This window comes from Carassius auratus, chromosome 24, assembly GCF_003368295.1.
Source record: "Carassius auratus strain Wakin chromosome 24, ASM336829v1, whole genome shotgun sequence".
NCBI lineage: Eukaryota > Metazoa > Chordata > Actinopteri > Cypriniformes > Cyprinidae > Carassius > Carassius auratus.
Window position 1 is genome coordinate 13,466,831 of NC_039266.1, and position 19,316 is coordinate 13,486,146.

A 19,316-nucleotide genomic window follows, 5' to 3' on the forward strand; every position below is an offset into this window, starting at 1 on the left:
CGGTAAGGCGTAAAAACACGTGAAAAAGATAAGCTTACGTGACGATGCGCAGCAGTGGCCCATCAACTGTCCTGAGCATCTTTTTAGGCTGGCCTCAGCCAGTCGGTTATATAAAATATCAAGGAGAAAGTCATCATAGCTTGCTTAGTATAGACCCAGCTACCAATCCAGCTTTGAGAATAGATTAACGGCGATATTTTTTTTTATCGCCAGATAAGAGTCTCGCATTAACACAGCACGTTAACGCCGAAATAGGCCCACCACTAATATATATATTTATGTATATTTAATTTATTTATTTATTTATTTATTAATTTATTAATTTATTTATTTTACTTTAAAAATAAATAAATTTATTTTTAAAATATTTAAAAATTTTAAAATTTCCAAAATATGAAAGTAGCCAAATGAAAACTGTGATGTACTTCTGTTTCAGGGAAAACTTTACCAGCCATCCATCTCTGAATGTTATGTTTTAAATCAGCAGATGGCAGCGCATGTAATTTTGTAATGAAAGTCATTTTTTTAGCACCAAAACAGAGGAAGCAATCATTGCAAGGTTAATCATTCCATGTGCAAGCCCTAGCTTGTCAAACTAATTTATCTGCTGCAGAATAACAAAGAACTTTTGCATATGCCTTTTCCATTTTCCATTCTTTGTTTATTCATGTTCTCAGTCCTAGTGTCCTGTCACTCTCCTCATCTTCACACCTCTCCATCTTTCTTTACAGCAGCATTCACTCCGTTACATAATGGATGTTCATGAAAGTGTTTCTTTTTTGCTGGACTCTCTATCACTGGTTTTTCAAATTGCTTTCATTGCAAACACCTCTCCTGTTTCTATGTGAAAGAAGAGGTCAGACCTTTCCGTCGGCATTAGACCTGGTTAGACTCCATCAACAGAGAGATGCTGCTCCAGCTAATTACACCACTCTAACCTAGACATTGCATGTACACACACACACACACACACACACACACAAACACACTATAGACGCTGTATCTGACATTGATCAGTACACACGCACATGTTGGGTTTTCGTGTTTTAAGGGGACATTCCATAGGCCTAATATACTGTAAAAACTGTATCCTCTTACTGTAACCCTAACCCTTAATCTATCCATAACACAAAACATAGCATTTTGCATTTTTTGATTTTCAAAAAACATCATTCTGTATAATTTAAGCTTCAAATTGCTTAAAGAGTTCATTATCTCAAAAAAATATTAAAAAATAAATATTCTGTATGATTTAATATTTAGGACCAAACACACACACATATGGCTTTTTAAATGGGGACTTCTATTGTTTTTATAAACAGATATAGATTATAGATAAGTATATATAGATAAGTTATAGATTGTATAAACTAATCCTATCCCACAACTTTACCCTACCCCTCACCAAAAATGTAAAAATGTATTTGATTTTATAGCAGTTTTACAAATGAGGATGTCCCCAAAGGGAGTTTTTTTTTCAGATTTTGTATAGTTAAGCTCACTTTTTGGTACAAAAAATGTTTAACTAGGCACACACACACACACTCACACACTTTAAGTGAGTGTTTCATTAACCATAAGCTGCCTTGACTTAAAGTTCATCCTTTTGTTATTATTAATACTGTACTTCTGAACTTTATATTGTGAAAAAAGCAGCACAGCCATTTTCAACATTGAACAACATAAGAAATGTGTCTTAAGTCAGCACATTATAATCATTTTTGCTGGATCATGTGAAACTAAAGACTGGAGTAATGGCAATAGTTAATATCTGTTGTATCTGTAAAAATCAACCTCTGAGACATAAGAAGTGTCTGTAGTTGAAGTAACACCCACATGCTCCTTATGGTTCAGTGCTCATCTTGCAAAGTATCCATTGTGTGTTTTCGCCAGTGCTGTGATGTATTATGTGCTGTCCTCTGCCTCCCCCTCACTATTACACTGTGAGTCACAGGAGTGTGTTTGTGTGCTAGCATGAATGTCACTAGAGAGTGAGTCATTCATTGATGGATTGGAGGTAACCTTGGTAAGGCCAGTGTTTTTAAAAGCAAAAAAACAGTAGTATGCCAAAATCTGTCTTTCTTTCCCACTTCCATTCATACACACGTACAGAACAGCCACACACATACTGTACGTCACTTGTGGATTAACGTGATTTACTCAAGTTGGACATGTTCCTGGATCATCCTTTTTTGGTTTTCTACTTAACAATAGTCCTAATCTAAGACTCAGACAGAACACCCAGAGACCGCCCACAGTCTGTTCACTTTAGGCCTGATGTATATTGCCAACAAAACAAATGCAAGAACTGCCTGAAATAGTAATGTACACTCTGACTGGATGCTGTTATGACATTTATGGGAGTCCAAATCTTTGAAGGTATAGAGCAGAAATTAATATTTAGAATTATGTCGGTCAAATGATCTGTAATTCAGATTTTTGGATAGATATAAATTCTATGTAGTCCTATGAAATGAAGGCTAGTTTGCTAGTATTGCTTGTAGACTACGAGCCTACGATTCCATGTAGCAGAAATATAAAGAATAGCATTCTAGTATGATATACGCTATGGTGGAATGATATTAAATATGGCAGAAATAGTCAAATTAGCATACTTGTATGCTATATATGTTATCATATATGATATATTTTGCTATATATGTTATGCTATTCCATATAGTAGAAATAGTAAGAATAGCATGCTAGTATGCAACAAATACCAGTATTCATGATGTTATACAGTATATACTATTCCAGAGTATACACAGAAATAGTAAGAGTAGCATGCTAATATGCTACATAGGCCTATACTATATTCTACTACCCTGTTGAAAAACAGCATATGCTGGTTAGGTATGTTTTAAAGCATGGCAGCTGGTTTGAGCTGGTTTAAGATGGTCCTTAGTTGGTCATGAGCTGGTTTAATCTGGAACTTGTTGCTTATTACTTCAAAATGTTCCATACCAGCATATGTTGTTTCTTCAACAGGTTAGTCGAATATAGCATAGGCCTATGTAGAATATTAGCATGCTATACTCTTACTATTTCTGTGTATGCTCTGGAATAATATATTAGCATAGACTGTATATCATGAATACTGGTATATGTTGCATACTACAGATTAGTATGCTTTTCCATATGGCAGAATTAGTAGCAAAAGAGTAGCATGCTAGTATGCTAGTATTTTGTCTGTAATGATGTTTGTTGGCTTATGATTTTCTTGTGTGATTTCTCATCTTTCAAATAACATCATTTTTGACTCATCATCCAAATAATTAATTAATTAGCATAGTACAAACCAGAGGGAGACATTAGCAAGACACCAAAAACTCAGTACAAATTAAGAAATTTTTTTCTGATGCTAAGATTTAAAAGCTTTAAGCTTAATATTTTTGATTTAATAAATTATAAAACATGACTGTACTAATAGGACAGCGATGTGTTTACATTGGACCAGGGAGCTCATGTTCAGATGATTTTAGTGGCTGTGTGAACCTTCAGATCCATGGCTTGTTAAATGCTCTGGGAGTCTGTTGAGGATGTGTGCTAAGGGGGAGAGAGCTAAGAGCTTGTGTCTGATCTAAACATGGCACTTTGTAGTGAAATAAGCAATGATTCATGTTTTATTTACAGAGTGATGTTTTATTAATGCTGTGTTGGATTGGCAAAGCTGGATGTTAAATGTAATTCCTTTTGATTCCAGAAAAAAAAAGGACACGGCAAATATCTGGAATTAGCATTAGCACTTGAATGAGACACTGTTTATCTTAACTGCTGACTTAGCATGGGCAACTTTTGATAGGTAGAAACTTATCAATCAAAAAACATTTACTCAAAAAATTTACTGTCTTCTTTTCGATCAATGCAGCAGCGAAATTGTAGGAGAGAAGTTTGTTTCGATAGTTAAACCCATTGTATAGCCTTTTGCTCCTAATAGTAGGCTATATGCTACATTTTTATTTTGCTAGTTAGCATTTTCAAGTTAGTCTCTTCTGGAAGGTGCTGTACACATTGTGTGTGATATACTGTATATAGAATTAATATTAGTATTACTATTAGTAAAAAGACAAAGGATAGTTCAATAGTTGAAATTGCATCATATGACCCCTTTAAAGTAGCCGAGCACTGCTCATATAGTTTTGAATGGGGGAAAAATGCAATACTCAATGTGGCCGCTCAATCGCTGGAAGTCACCCCGCCTTCTGAATGAAAGAGTTGATGAAACTTGATGTTTCCCCATTCAAAGTGATGGAAGCTGTACTTGCATGCCCGAGAGGCATTTCAAAGATTGCCAAAGGTGGGTAGTAATGAGTTACATTTACTTAGTTACCCAAAAAATTTACTCAAGTAAATGTAACGAATACTTTTGAGTATATTTAAAGATCAGTCTTACTAAAGTACATTTTTGGGGAAAAATATGTACTTTTACTTCGTTACTGTGGGCCACGCTCCTCTCGTTACTTTATCTCAATGCAATACAAGTTACAAATGCTTTAGTTTATTCCAAACGCGCCTTCTACTTTTCTCTTGCCAATGAGCGATGTCAATTGAGCAATTGAGCAAACCAGTTGGCAAACCAGTGGATTGGTTCACATATCAGTTTGAATGATTAATTTAATGGCTCGTTCAATGATTCCCTGCCGCGCTGAGCCGTCTGAAGCAGTTCTCACTCAGAGTTGTAACCAAAAGTCAATTGAAAGAAAATGTGCAAAGGCTATTGTTTGCTAGCGATGAAGATCTTTATTATATTAACACTGTGTGTTCTGTCTACGGTTCAACAGGTATAGACAGGCTACTTTCGATTACAGTACACGATACCACTATGACATTGCCAGTTTGTATGTGTAACTTGTACATTAAATACAATGTATAATTTTTACATTAAATAAGCTGTCCCAGAGTATGAAATGAATACCCTCCAAAACTGTGTTAGTTCTGTTCCATGAGGAATGCCTTTGCCTAGACACACTTAATATTGATATTTTCACAATATTTATTATTTATTTATGCAGAAATATACATTTGTTTACATTTTGCAGAACAGACAGAAGAAGAAGTATAAGTACTTTTACTTTTACTTGAGTACAGTTTTTGGGTACTCTACCCACTTCTGAAAATGTCCCCCAAGTGACATGAGTTGTCTTAAAGGGACTTTGATAATGTCTGTTCTGGAACTATGTAAGTTTGATGAGCGGGTACAAAATTAGGCAAAAAGGGCAGATTTCTTTATGGCAGCAACAAATGCACAGCTATGCACTGTAAATGTACAGCAGTGGTGTCGTTCTTCTTTCAGAGTGGCTTCAGAGTGATTTGTGTCGATCTGATTTAAATTTGTATTTCTGGATAAAACATAAGCTTTGAAGGGTTCTGTGCATAAAGCACAGAACACATTTCACATAATTATGTCACATTCTGAACATCTACAATAGTGATAATTGCTCAGAAGCTGGTATAGAACTGACACAGATCTGTTCGTGATGTTGTTCTCTCATCTCTCACTGCCTTTCACGTTCTAAAAGCTGAATCTTGGTTTCTATAGCAACTAAAATGGCATGCAGATGAAACAATGACCTCACTCTGATCATCAGGTGTCTTAGAAGGTAGTTCTATGGTTTTTGTGCATGCACTGGTGTCCAATTTTGAGCAATAAGACAGGGCCCACACTTGATGTCAAATAAACCTTACCAGTATTCATCAAAGCTCATCAGACTCTAATCCAGCTGCTCTATCTAAGATTGGTTCTTGACTGATCTCTGGATGATTATGTAAGAACCTCATTATGGACAAAGTAAAAGTTTCCTTGGTGTTGTATGTGCAGTGAGACTGAGCATCTAAAATAAATGCATTATGTCTGCATTCTTCTCATGGAGTATCTTTTTTATTCTTCTCAGGTGTTCTGCTGATTCTGTCTGTGCCAGTTGGGTTGGTGTTCTCCGCAGAGGAGCTTCAACCCATCCAAAACCCTCGCGATTTTGTCTCGATGTCAACAAGCAGCAGAACTCTCACCACCCTCTCATCGGGACCCTCAAGCTGGCAGGAGGGTTCCAGGACTGGGGATCTGCACATCCAATCACTGGCCTCTCTAGAACCAATCAGTAGACCCACAACTGTCCACTCATTCCAGACACCGAAGAACACTGTACCATCTGCCATAATTCAAACAACAACAGTAGGGTTGCATCCTTTTGGTTCCAGAGATCAGGTAATACCTAGAGTCCCTCTTTCAAAATCAGAAGAAACCCAACTGACCTCTGGAAATATGGTCAGTAGAACAAGCTCTGGGTTTTTCACCACTAAAACCCAAGACCAGAACTTTAGCACTAATACTGACAAGTCGAGTACAATCAGTAGAAAGCCAGTGAGCCAAGCCACATATTCTGGCTCGGGTCATTCTTTTCTCTCAGGGACTGGAAGTGATGTGGCCCCTGGTGCCGATGACCTTTCTGGAGAGATGAAAGTGAAGGAGCCCATTCAACATTCAGCATCACCTCCATTGTCTTCAAACTTCAAAACCCACAAAGGGCAGAACACGGATAAGGAGGCTTCGCGCCATACCATTAGATTGCGCGATGTGTCTTCATTGGAGAATCTTACTATCCCAGGGACTCTAGCCCTGCCCTCTAACCATGTTACAACATCCAGCCCCACTTCTTCAGCGAAGAGCGGAACAATTGTGGGAATCCAAGGTGATGGAACCACCAATATGACCACTGATTCTGTTGTCTCTTTAAATGATGCCACAGATGTTATCAACAGCACTGATGCCTCATGGCCTGCAGCGAATGATTCGAACATCTCAGAGGCACCCTCCACAGCTAACGGGAGCTTCATGAACAGGCAGGTCCCAGCCACCACGCAAGGCCCATGGGAGTCTGGGAACCAGTCAGGTCCTGCACGAACAAATCCTTCTCACGAAAAAAACACCATCTGCCTGGACAAGATGGACATTGTGTGGTTGGTTCTTGCCATTAGCGTGCCTGTCTCCTCATGCTGTGAGTAACCAATATCACACTTCCTCCAGTTTTCAAAACTTGTTCTTTCTGTCATCAGCACTGACAGGAACTTTTCCAAAGACACAAGATAACATGATATTCCCTTTGTGGCTTAGTGGCTTTAGCTTACACCTTTCTGAAATTCATATTAATATGTCTTCTTTTCTTCAGCCGTGCTGTTTACCGTATGCTGTATGAGGAAAAAGAAGAAGTCTGCAACTCAGGAGAACAACTTGAGCTACTGGAATGATGCCATCACCATGGATTACTTCACCCGCCACGCTGTGGAGCTCCCACGCGAGATACAATCACTGGAGACTGAGGTACTGACAGAGACCTGGAAGACATTTTAGTGTACATCAGATTGAAACAGGTTATCAAAAATGGAAAAATGTAGGGCAGAGACTTGGTTCAATGCAGTGGTTGTTAATTGGATGGGGATGGATCTGAATGCGAGCCTGTAGTCAATTGCAGACTAAATTATCGGAGAAGTACAGCATACGAAACCAGAGAGAAGTCTGTGTTTTCACCAGAAGATTGTGATTATGATATTTTAATGAAACATTATTATGTCAAAAAAGGTACATGTATTTGCGTGAACTGTTTACAAGAAAACCAACAACAACTTTCATTACATGTTCACTTTAAGTTCTCAGGGCTCAAATCACACTCCATAATGTTTCTTACGTGTCTTAATGCATGTGCTCCAATCTGCTGAGCCATGTTGTCTCGAGGGGTTGATATGAATTCAAAGCCAGCTTGCAACATTTATTTATCCTTGATTCTCACTCTTTTCCCACCATTTTACTTTGTCTCTTTACATTAAGGTTTCTTTAAATGTGCAGAGAAGGCTAACAAAAGCTGAAGATTCTTAGCAGTTTTGAGTAATGTTCTTCAGCATTCACAGTAATTAACCTTCCATTTAACTCCATGCTTTTATGAACAGAAAAGACTTTGCTGTTAATATGATTTACTCTACATCTGACTGAATGGCACAAATATAGATATTCATAGCTTTTCATTGCTGGGTTATCTTTATGAAATGAACAGTAATTATTGCAATTTAGACAATGTGCTTGAAAAAAAAACACTTAATGGTACCATTCACGTTATATATCGCCACCTGGTGCTCAGAGACCTTACCTCTCTCTTTCTCACTAGTTTCTTCTGGTAATTTTTTTTTCTTCTAGTCATTTTGTGAGCTTGTTACCATCATCCATTCACTGACATTTTCAATTTCAACCTCTGCATGCTTCTTTTTCCCACCCTTTTGTTCATGCCTGCTGACCTTTTCTGACAGGAGTGTGATTATGATGATGATGATGATGATGAGGAAGAAGAAGAATCATGTTTGGGATGTCGGTGACCCACAGGTTTTCAAATCACCCTTTTACAGAAGCAAGAGAGACAATACATTCCCTTTATCCCCAGTTTTCAGTTGACTCTTATCCTGCTAACACTTTTTTTGTAGATCGCTAGATTAGTGGAAAGTTGGATAGATGGATCCATTTTGATGTCTGAACAAGAATTCCCATTTAATATGTGTGACCAAACACAAAACATCTTTTAGAATCTAGTGCCTTATAATTAGTTGTCTTCCTGCACAGGTGCAATTTACTCCCTCATTTCCTTCCATTCATTTCACACACGCAGTCTCCATGGTGATAGAGCTCAATCTCTACACCATAGAAATGCACATTTGTTCTATAAGAACATAGATCCTGAGACGAATACCCGTTTCTTTCACCTTAACTGTATTTAGCTTTGTAGGATCCGATGATTAGTGATTAGCCTTTAGTTAGCATGACAACAAGTATACAGTGCTAATGTTCTTATGTTGCTTTGTGTTTTAGGAACAAGAGACTTTTCTGCCCCCTAATGGTGACTACAGCGACAGCGGCGTGGTTCTGGTTAACCCCTTCTGCCAAGAGACTCTCTTTATCAACAGAGACAAGGCTTCTGATATCTAAACACACTATATAAAAAGGAGACAAAATCCTTGAGGATTTTATCTGCTCGCATTTTTTAAGAATATATAAATATATCTAGCCTACATATATGTGGTGGACCTTCAGAGACCGCGGTTTATATCTAAAAAACTGGTTTCAAGGAGCTGAAAGAATATTACAAAACAGAACAAATGCTATTTACTATGAGGGGGAGCCCCTGCATATTTTTCTGATGTGGATTTTCTACAGACGCTTCATTGTGATAAGGGTTTTTATGTCTTTTTTGAATAAAAACAGTAAGTGTGGTTGCTCTTCTGTTACTGTGGCTTTGGCGGTGCAGAGCGCTGAGAAACATGACGCGTGGTGTAAGGATGGATGCTTGTGTGACGTTACCCAAAACACTTAATATGATTACTTAAAAAAGCCTGCCGCACTTGAATTCTGTATGTGAGGGGATGCAGGGGTAAAGGGCATTGATTCTGGAACGCTTCTGGAATGGGTCCAGTGGGTACTGCAGCAACCCTCACTTCCCTCATGGAGGAAATTGCCAGTTTGCAATTGATGGAGAATGAATCATGACTTTCTGAGATGGTTTGTCCCTAGTTGAGTCACCAGCCAAAAGACAAAACGACAATTGTCCCATTCCTTAGATGTTCGAGATGTTTTATGTGTGCGTATATGTCTTGTTGCATGCATCTTTTCGGATATGAGGTGTATGTGCGTCTTTAGACTGGATGTCAAACAAGATTTGGTTTTATTAAAATTTCGTTTTTACAAACACCCTAAAAGTCCATTTGCGTTGACAAAGTTGCACAAGCAAGTAGAAAAAAATGCTTAAATGCCAATGAAATGCCTCATGCAAAGTCCTTTGTATGGTAATGTTACTGTGCTCCACATTTCACATCATATCTGTTCAGGTCGTACGTGTTTGTGTTCAACTTCCATAAGCAGGGCTAAGCATTATACTGTATAACTGTAGTGGAAATGCATTCTGTTTATTATTATTATTATTAATAAACCTCTATATTTGTTTATTCGCTATGACATGCTCTGATGAAAATGGCACTATTATTGCTTAACAGGTTGGCTAAATCTATATATATTTTGTTAGAAGACATGTTTTTCTTAGTGAAGGGTGAATGAGTGTGCTTGTGGTTCTGTCTGTCTATCTCTGTCCCTTGTGTGAACATTGACGAGAATAAATGTGACCAAAATTAATTTCTCTTTGATTCTCAGTGCTTACTGCTGTATTGTACAGTTTTTTTAGATGAATGTCAATGATATCACTGGATGTAACAGAGTGTAACTGTTAGATATAAATACGTACAGAGAACCTATTTTATTTTGTACTTTCTTTGAACACGTCACTGAGGTTGGTAACATTTTTTAAGGCCATATCATCATCTTTTCTTTTAAATATCCCATTTCTTTTTTTCTGTATGCTTAGCAGATTTTATATCAATATTGCTTTAAATGAATTTGTAGATTGATGTTGTCTCCCGTTTCTTCTTTTTTTTTCTTTTTTCCGTCCATTTATTTTGTGCTGGCAGGAGTTTTAGATATCTATTGCTCAGCTGACAGAAAAAAAATCATCGTTCTTGCATTTTATGAATCATGCCTGATCTTTTGTAGCACATAAACTGTACTATTTACTGCTGAGCAATACAAATAAAAAGGCTTTGAAGGCTTCTTCAGTCTGTAGTTGAATTTTTTTGTACACATTTAAAGCAAAGCTTGTTAAAAAAAAAAAAAAAGTGGAGGACAAATGCCAATGTTTCCCCACTAATGTAAATGGGTCAAAGGTTTCTGGAATCTTCTCTGTTTGCTCTGTATGCTGAATGAAGCTTTTCTATTCTCATGCTGTTCGGTATGACACACAACTGGGACGTTCATTCATTCACAGCCTCTCAAAAGGCAACAGATGTTAGTATTATTTCTATAAACCCTCTCAATCACATTGCTGCATGCTAGAATGCAGTTACAGTAGGTGTTATAGTCTTTGTTTACAAATTCTGTCTCGAGTTATTTGAGAAAAACTAAAACAATAGAACAATACTATAATAAAATGTTAGGCCTATGAAACGTTATGCTGTCTGTGTGCTTCACCAAAAATAAATAAATAAAAAAACTTAATACCAATAAAAATTAAAATTAAAAATAAATTAAAATCCTATGCTACACATCAAAACATTATATTCCCAATAGTATTTCATCTTAGCAACATACTTTTTTAGTCCTTTGTTGTTGTTGTTGTTTATAAAGGGCCCTAAGTAAGGCAAACCCCCTTAAAGGCAATGAGGGGCCCATTATTCAGATTGGATAAGTTATTCTTGGCAGATTCTTGAAAAAAAAAAAGAAATTGCATAAAATATTTGCTATTTTGTGTTAATAACCAGCTAGGCACAGCTGCATATCGAAATGTATAAGTAGAATTAAGTTTTCTTTCATCTATTAACTAAATAACTCCACAAGTGTTGTATAACTATACAACGGATTGTAGAAAAAAATTGCGCAATCTGGAAAAAAAACCACTCTGCAGGATCCTCACCCTGGATAGGATTGGTCGAAAAACTACAGTTGACGCTCAGCGATTGGACAGCAGAGCTGTCAATCACAAAGCTACTTTCCCATCCGGGTCAGATAGGAAGCAACATTATCCGGTGCACTGGGCGAGTGTGTGTCACACTTTTAGCTGGTGAGTCTGTCATGCTGCTCTCAGCACACTTTTAACCCGCGGATACACATGAAACACACGACTACCTGTCAGACACGCACGCAAGGGCTCGTTTGCTGTCGCTTCAGACACTGATCTGATCATTTCTAAGCTTGTTTTAGTGTTTAGTTGAGGACATTTGGTGATAAGATGGCGGATGTGGCTCCGGCAGTCGTGGAGAAGAGTCTAGATGATTTCTTCGCCAAACGCGACAAGAAGAAGAAGAAGGAGAAGGGCAAGGGGAAGGAGCCGACGACCGGAGGAGCCGGAGGAACCGTGATGCCGGTGAAAAAGACGAAAAGGGAGAAGGAGAAGTCGACGAAGAGTGAGAATCAGGACGCGCAGATGGAAAAGGTAATGCACACGGGCTGTGTCACAAAACCTAGTGAGCTGCCTATCTAGACAGCGTTTGTAGGGAACGTTCTAAAAGACGCGTGAACGTTCTAAAAGCGCCATGTGTTCTAAGCATGCATTTCACTCGGCAAATAACAACACTAATAAAAGGTTAAAAATCAGAATTTTGGCAGAACATTAGATATTGACAGCCGTAGTGACTTTTTTGACATTCTGCCTAACATTTCATGTGTCAGTGGAGCAACACAAGGTTGTGTAAACGATGACCGGATTGTAATTTTTGTGCGTTTAATGTTACCCTTAAATAGAAGCAGCGTTTGCTCGTGACGTATGTTGGGTGATGTGACATCATACTGACATTCGTTGCTTAGGGCTTCAATCTTCCAGCAGGGGTTTTATAACTGCTGCTGTAACTGTGTCCTTCACCTCTCACCATATGCTTGTTTCTCTTGTAAGACATTACAGAATAGCATTGTGCTAATGAACGCAAGTTTTGTCTGATGACTGTACTTTTACAGTGACATCAGGTCACTTTAATTAAATCTTGCACGTTGCATCAGTTCGCCTAATTATGCTGTTACCTAAAAGTGTGAAATCCTTTATAAAGAAAAAGTACATACCTTTGAGTGTGTAACAGAAGAGTAGGCATGTTTTGGCATATACTACCATGTCATAATTGCAAAAAAAATATTGAAATGTCATAACTGGGCCTTTTGGATAAACAAGGGCCGATTGCATAAACTGCTTATACTTGTCTGAAAAACTCAATTCTCTCTCTTTTTTTTTTTCCTTCAATATTGTTTTAAGGTCAGTTACAAAAACGTAGATTAGTCTAATTTGAAAAATCAGACTTATCATCTTTAGGCAAACTGCTAGTTGATCAAACTAATTTTTTTAAAGAAAGTTTTAATAGTTGTGGTTATGTTTATGCAACTGGCCCCAGACTTCTCTAATGATAGCTCATGTTCATCTTGTCTGCCTCCAAATGAAATCAGCATTTAATAGGCAGAACCCCTGCCCTACAGTTTTTTTTTTTTCTTTTTGGTAACTTGTTTACCTTAACTGTCACCATGTGGGACGCTTGGTGCTCTTTTTTATTGTTGTCCTTTTTCTTTATCAAATCTTTGAATAACAATCATCATAAATTATATATAATTTAAAAGCTTTAAATCCCAAGTGGAAACCATTTTTGAAATCGGACATTGCATTACCATGGAAATTGTACTTTTTTTAGTGGGCAGTGTCAAGTGTCGTATTACAAAATGCATTACAGACTTTTAGAATTAAAACTTTTTATAATCTTGACAACAAACCTATCACTGGAAAGGTCTGAATCTCAGGAATATTGTAAGAGAATTCTAGACATTTGGGACAGAAAAATAAATATAAAAAAATTCTATGGCGTTTGGATGGCACTCCTGGGTTTTTGTGGTAAACAAAATCTCACAGGAACCTCAATTTTTTTCATATCAACTTCAAATTTTGAATGTAATTTATTTAGACATTAGGCTTTAATTTTATACCAATTTTAGAGTAATTTTTCCCCCCAGAAAGTAAAACATGGAGGTTTCTTTTACATCTTTTATTACATGACTTCATTTATAAATTACATTTATTCTACACTTAGGAACCAAGTGCTGTGACTGACTCCACTGTAGTTCCAGAAGTATTTAGTTTACATGTAGTATAGACATTGCCTTGATTCTTGTACTGTCTGAAATTCTCTAAACATTAGTTCATTGCACTCTATATAAGGGTCACCTCTCTTTTCTTAAACTGTCACTCCAGGAGGATGAGGAATGGAAGGAATTTGAGCAGAAGGAGGTGGACTACACCGGACTCCGACTTCAGGCCATGCAGATGAGGTGTGAAGCACAAACAGTTGCCGTCTAATGTATTTGATGCTACTAGGGTTCGATTTTCATACATAATTACCCAGTTTGCTGGATTTTATTGTTGGCGCTTTGACATGATCCAGGATTGCTAGGTTTTTCAAAGCTCATCTCGGAGCTGTTGTCATAGTTTCAGGTCCAAAGCTCAAATCTGGTCGGGAGCAGGCTTATTTCACATAAATGGGATTAGATTGTATGATTTTAAGTCTACCTTATTTATTAAAATGTTGTGTAATCTGTAAAGCCGTCTACACACTGCACGATCCTTTTAGCAATCCTGTAAGATCACTGTAGGTCACGATGTGCGACATGGATTTGATAAACTTGGGTGCGAATGCATGTAGACTGTATGATGATGAACTATTGACTCGTACACTATGAAAAACGTTTCTATAGGAGAATAAAACGTCCATAGCATGTGCTAGTGGTAAACAAAAAGAGCATTATGAATCACACTACAACAGGTGTATGTTTATGTGTGCTGAAAGGAGCTTGATGTAAGCAGTTTTGTTTAACGCCATGTCGCATTGATTTCATGTCGCATTTTTATTGGCTCAGTAAACTTGGATCATACCAGCAAACACACTGTGCAAATTTAATTCATATATTAGAATGTTTATCAAAGCTCTCACTGAGTTTATTTGAATTCATGCATGTTACAGTGCATCTCTATCAAAGTAAACTATTTCATGTTTGTCTGATAGTGATGAGAAGGAGGAGGAAGAGTATGAGAAGGAGGAAGTGGGTGAGGATGGTGAGATCATTCTGGTCACTGGTGATAAATTCTCTGGACCCTGGAATAAGTCAGGCGCCCCCCCTTCAGCTGCTCCGGGTGAGTCGGCAGTGTTTAGTATAAATAGCCAACTAATGGAAGTATTAGTTGAGATTAGTTTTTAAACATGGATCTGTCTTGTTTCCTTTCAGTAGAGGAAGTTGAGGTTCCTGAACCCAAAGCACCTGGCGTGTATCGTCCCCCAGGGGCCCGGTTAACCTCGACCAAGAAAGGCCCAACTCAAGGGCCTCCAGAAATCTTCAACGACACCCAGTTCCCCTCTCTCCTCTCCACTGCCAGACACGTGGAGACTCGCAAGTAAGTGACTTCTTGTGCTCTTCTAAAAATCTGTACACTGTTCATTGCTTAATCAGATGTACCTTTAGCTTCCTTCCTCGATTTTCCTCATACACAAAGTATGTTAGGAAAGCCATACTGATGGGCTGCGATTTCTGCAGTATTTGTACTGTGCAGATTTTCTGTGCATAGAATAATAGTGTTTTGTTTACTAAAGTAATTAAAAATAAATGTTGTAAATAGAAATTAAGCTGAAATATGAAAGGTGAAAAACTCAATGTTGCCTTGGCTGAAATAAAAGTACTAAAATCACTAAAGTTAAAACTGAAATTTAAAACTTAATATGCATGACAAAATTACTAACTTAAAGGGGGGGGGGGGTAGCTGATTCAAAATATGTATTATAATAGTACACAAATAATACTAAAATATAATGAATAGTTCTGAAATTCCTGATTGGTTGAGCCATTTAAGTGTTATGCGTTTAATGCAGGAGTGTAAAAAGTAAAAGATTGCATTTAGTGTAAAAAAAAAAGTTACTTATCTAGTTTTCATAAGGAAGATAACACTACATGAAGCAGAAACTAATTACAATTTATTAACATATCGTCTTGTAGTAACCTACCATTTGGGACACTTCTATTTGAAATATTTAAGATGCATTCCATGCGGACCGCAAAGGTTTTGACAATGAAATACACTTAACAAAATTATAAACACAACCCTTTTGTTCTTGCCCCCTTTTTTCAGGAGCTGAACTCCAAGGTCTAAGACTTTTTCTATGTACACAAAAGGCCTATTTCTCTCAAATATTGTTCACAAATGTGTCTAAATCTGTGTTAGTGAGCACTTCTCTTCTGCCGAGATACTCCATCCACCTCACAGGTGTGGCATATCAAGATGCTGATTGGATAGCATGATTATTGCACAGATGTGCCTTAGGCTGGCCACAATAAAAGGCCACTCTAAAATGTGCAGTTTTACTGTACTGGGGGGGTTTGGTGGTTCCAAAAACCAGTCATTATCTGGTGTGACCACCATTTGCCTCATGCAGTTCAACACATCTCCTTCACATAGAATTGATCAGGTTGTTGATTGTGGCCTGTGGAAGGTTGGTAAACTATTCTTCAATGGCTGTGCAAAGTTTCTGGATATTGGCAGGAACTGGATCACGCTGTCGTATACCCAGATCCAGAGCATCCCAAACATGCTCAATGGGTGACATGTCCGGTGAGTATGCTGGCCATGCAAGAACCGGGATGTTTTCAGCTTCCAGGAATTGTGAACAGATCCTTGCAACATGGGGCCATGCATTATCATGCTGCAACATGAGGTGATGGTCGTGGATGAATGGCACAACAATGGGCCTCAGGAACTCAGGAACTCATCATGGTATCTCTGTACATTCAAAATGGCATCAATAAAATGCACCTGTGTTCGTTGTCCATAACATATGCCTGCCCATACCATAACCCCACTGCATTGGCCGATTGGATGTACTGCCAAATTCTCTGAAACGCCTTTGGAGATGGCTTATGGTAAAGAAATGAACATTCAGTTCTAGGGCAACAGGTCTGATGGACATTCCTGCAGTCAGCATGCCAATTGCATGCTTCCTCAATACTTCCGACATCTGTGGCATTGTGCTGTGTGATAAAACTGCACATTTTAGAGTGGCCTTTTATTGTGGCCAGCCTAAGGCACACCTGTGCAATACTCATGCTGTCTAATCAGCATCTTGATATGCCACACCTGTTAGGTGGATTATCTCGGCAAAGCAGAAGTGCTCACTAACACAGATTTAGACAGATTTCTGCACAATATTTGAAATAAATAGGCCTTTTGTGTACATAGAAAAAGTCTTAGATATTTGAATTCAGATCATGAAAAATGGGGGCAAAAACAAGAGTTGCGTTTATTTTGTTCAGTGTAAATAAAAGCTATATTCGAATAAAATATAATTTTACATCAGGTTTAGCTCCGTAGAGGCATTTAGGTGCAGTTGTGTATGCAATGAAGAAAGCAGATAGATGCATGAACACAGATAAAAATTTTAGTGAGTGAAAAACCATTGGATTCTCAAAAAATTTGTGAAGTCTTAAATGGTACAAGATATTCTTAGCTATGATTTCAGGAGGTTCTCAATTTGGGTGATGGAATGTAACGATTAAACTTCAAAAGGCTATGATTTCATTGAAAAAAAATGAATGCTGCATGTTTCAGATTCAGCTGCTGCTTTGTGTACTGGTCTTACAGGGGATAGCGCTACATTTCTGCCACCCCAAAAGCGCCACCTGCTGGCAGAGATTGAATTTAAATTACAGTTTTTGTTCAGACTGACAATTATGAAAATCAACTCATGCGAGTTGTAAATGTAGACAATTAAGACAGTAAAATATGTTTATTTAAATAACTATCAAAGTATTATTATATTAAATTAATAAAATTGATACTTTGACTTCTTTGACTGAAAAGAGCATAATTTTATCTTCGCCTTTTTTTCTGTGAAAACCTGTATCTGAACTCTGAATCACGTTTTTTACAGTCATTTTATTTTTATTTGTGTAGGTATTAAAAAAGGTCTTAAAGTCTTAAATTTGAGATTTAAAATCCTTCAGATACCCTGCTCTGGCAAAAACTAGCAATTCATGTTTTTAGGTATATAATTGTCCGGACCTCGTCTGGTGAAGAGGGTTTATTACTGGACCTTAAGCAATTTTAGTGGAAGACCCTTGGTTTAAAATATATACATACTATACAGTTGCTAGTATTCCATTTCGAGCATAACCAATCCTGCATACTGGTGGATTTTTTTGTTGCAGGGACCGAGAGATGGAGAAGACCTTCGAGGTGGTCAAGCACAAGAGCCGGGTCAGAGAAGGGGAAGGCCCGGGCTCCATGCAGCAACTACAGTTAGATAATCAGTATGCCATCCTGGGGGACAAATAAAAGCCATCTCCCCCTTCCCCCCAAGCCTACCACCAATGGTACAGTAAGACTTGTAGGGGGAAAATGTCCTGCAGCTGTCTGATGCAGTCCTGACCGAGCTGGAGACGTCTGTGCCCATTTTCACTCTCTCTCAAACACACACACACACACACACACACAACCAAAACTCACATTTACACACACAAACACACACTCGCACACAACGATAAACAAACATCCCATTAGACTCTTGTCAAGCAACACCTAGAAATGAACCCATTTAGCCATCAAAATCCTCTCATACACACATGGACACGGCTGATAAAGGCCCTCCCTTATCAACTGCATTCAAACGGGCTGCAGCAACAGGAACTGACTGAAATTTCAAATTCTGCTTTATACGACACTGCATCAAACGAACAAGGCACCAAATGTTTCTTACAGTGGAATTCCTCATGGGGTTGGTTGGCCGGCAGAGCCACTGGACATCGGCCAACCCTGAGAAAATGAGAAAAGCCACTTTGAGGATGGAGTTTAAGACATTGGGTGAGAATTAAACAAACAAACAAAAAAAAACTGCTGAAGGTTTATTTTTTCTTCACTACATCAGTATAGCTCCCAAACCATTCAATTTTTGTTTCTTACATCGTGATGACGGAAAGCTGGGAGTTTTTGGTTTGGGCACTAGAGAGTGGAGACTACCCTTGGGTACATATCTGTGGTTACAATGTCGACCAGGTCCTGGACTCCGATTGGCTGTAGGAATAACCACCAGTCCGGCCAATGAGGAGCAGCTCAATGTTTAACTGTAAACTTGAAAATGCTTTTTTTTTTTCCCCTCCCCATTTTTGCAAGATCTGTCAACAAGAGGTATTGAGACTTTAAATTTACTTTTTAAAGTGGCCTTACTGTGGGGGGGAAATATGAAAGTGATGGGAGAGAAATATATATATTAAAAAAAGCATTCTGAAAGGCACTTCCTGGTCGTTTTGCAGATAAAGCCTGCTTGATTTGATTCTTACCACTCTTGAGGAGTAAAAACCACATCTGTATCCCTCTGTGAGAATGTAGTGCTGTGCTAGTTTGTCAACATATTGCGAATAATGGATTTTCTCTAACAATGTCCTTTGACCCTTTCATCCCTGTTCCTCTCCTCATTTTATTTGATTCCATGATTGACAAACCATTATTAAAGCTTAACCTTTCTAATCTCATATCATGTTTGTGGTTTGATGTGCATTTTTGTAGCTGTGGCCTGTAGAAGGTGCTGCAGTCATTGCTGTGAAAAGTTGACCGTGTCGAATAAATTCCAGCTTATGAAGATGCAGTTTTGTTGACCGTGTTAAACTTTACACATTTAGTTAGCAAATATAAATCTAGCTGTTCTGTTTGTACTTTAAAACTCATCACTCACCGTGA

General features: G+C 38.0%; 2 protein-coding genes across 7 annotated transcripts in view; both read left to right on the forward strand.

The window, feature by feature from the left end:
- Positions 1–10,630, forward strand: part of LOC113042343 (transmembrane protein 108-like) — a 55,252-nt gene extending 44,622 nt beyond the window's left edge. For all 5 annotated transcript variants that reach the window (XM_026201138.1, XM_026201136.1, XM_026201134.1 and 2 more), the window contains 3 exons: positions 5,892–6,992; positions 7,164–7,315; positions 8,846–10,630. In XM_026201138.1, coding sequence (XP_026056923.1) covers positions 5,892–6,992; positions 7,164–7,315; positions 8,846–8,962 — 1,370 coding nt within the window. In that variant the 3' untranslated portion in view covers positions 8,963–10,630. The remainder of the gene's footprint in view (positions 1–5,891; positions 6,993–7,163; positions 7,316–8,845) is intronic.
- A 931-nt stretch (positions 10,631–11,561) lies between these two features.
- On the forward strand, positions 11,562–19,111 carry cdv3 (carnitine deficiency-associated gene expressed in ventricle 3). 2 transcript variants are annotated; one of them, XM_026201142.1, is made up of 6 exons: positions 11,562–11,636; positions 11,777–12,008; positions 13,797–13,873; positions 14,605–14,732; positions 14,825–14,990; positions 17,792–19,111. In XM_026201142.1, exons 2-6 carry the CDS (start codon positions 11,805–11,807, stop codon positions 17,916–17,918), a joined length of 702 nt encoding a protein of 233 aa, XP_026056927.1. In that variant the 5' UTR covers positions 11,562–11,636; positions 11,777–11,804; the 3' UTR covers positions 17,919–19,111. The 2 variants fall into 2 exon arrangements, with proteins under 2 accessions (XP_026056927.1, XP_026056925.1); XM_026201140.1 differs by having other exon boundaries at positions 11,583–12,008.
- The last annotated feature ends 205 nt before the right edge of the window (positions 19,112–19,316 follow it).

Bases quoted from the DNA above. Each gene is read 5' to 3' on its own strand.
- cdv3 (XM_026201142.1), top strand. From the start codon at position 11,805: ATGGCGGATGTGGCTCCGGCAGTCGTGGAGAAGAGTCTAGATGATTTC. The intron at 12,009-13,796 runs GTAATGCACACG...CTGTCACTCCAG, and splicing joins AGGACGCGCAGATGGAAAAG to GAGGATGAGGAATGGAAGGA. The intron at 14,991-17,791 runs GTAAGTGACTTC...TTTTTGTTGCAG, and splicing joins AGACACGTGGAGACTCGCAA to GGACCGAGAGATGGAGAAGA.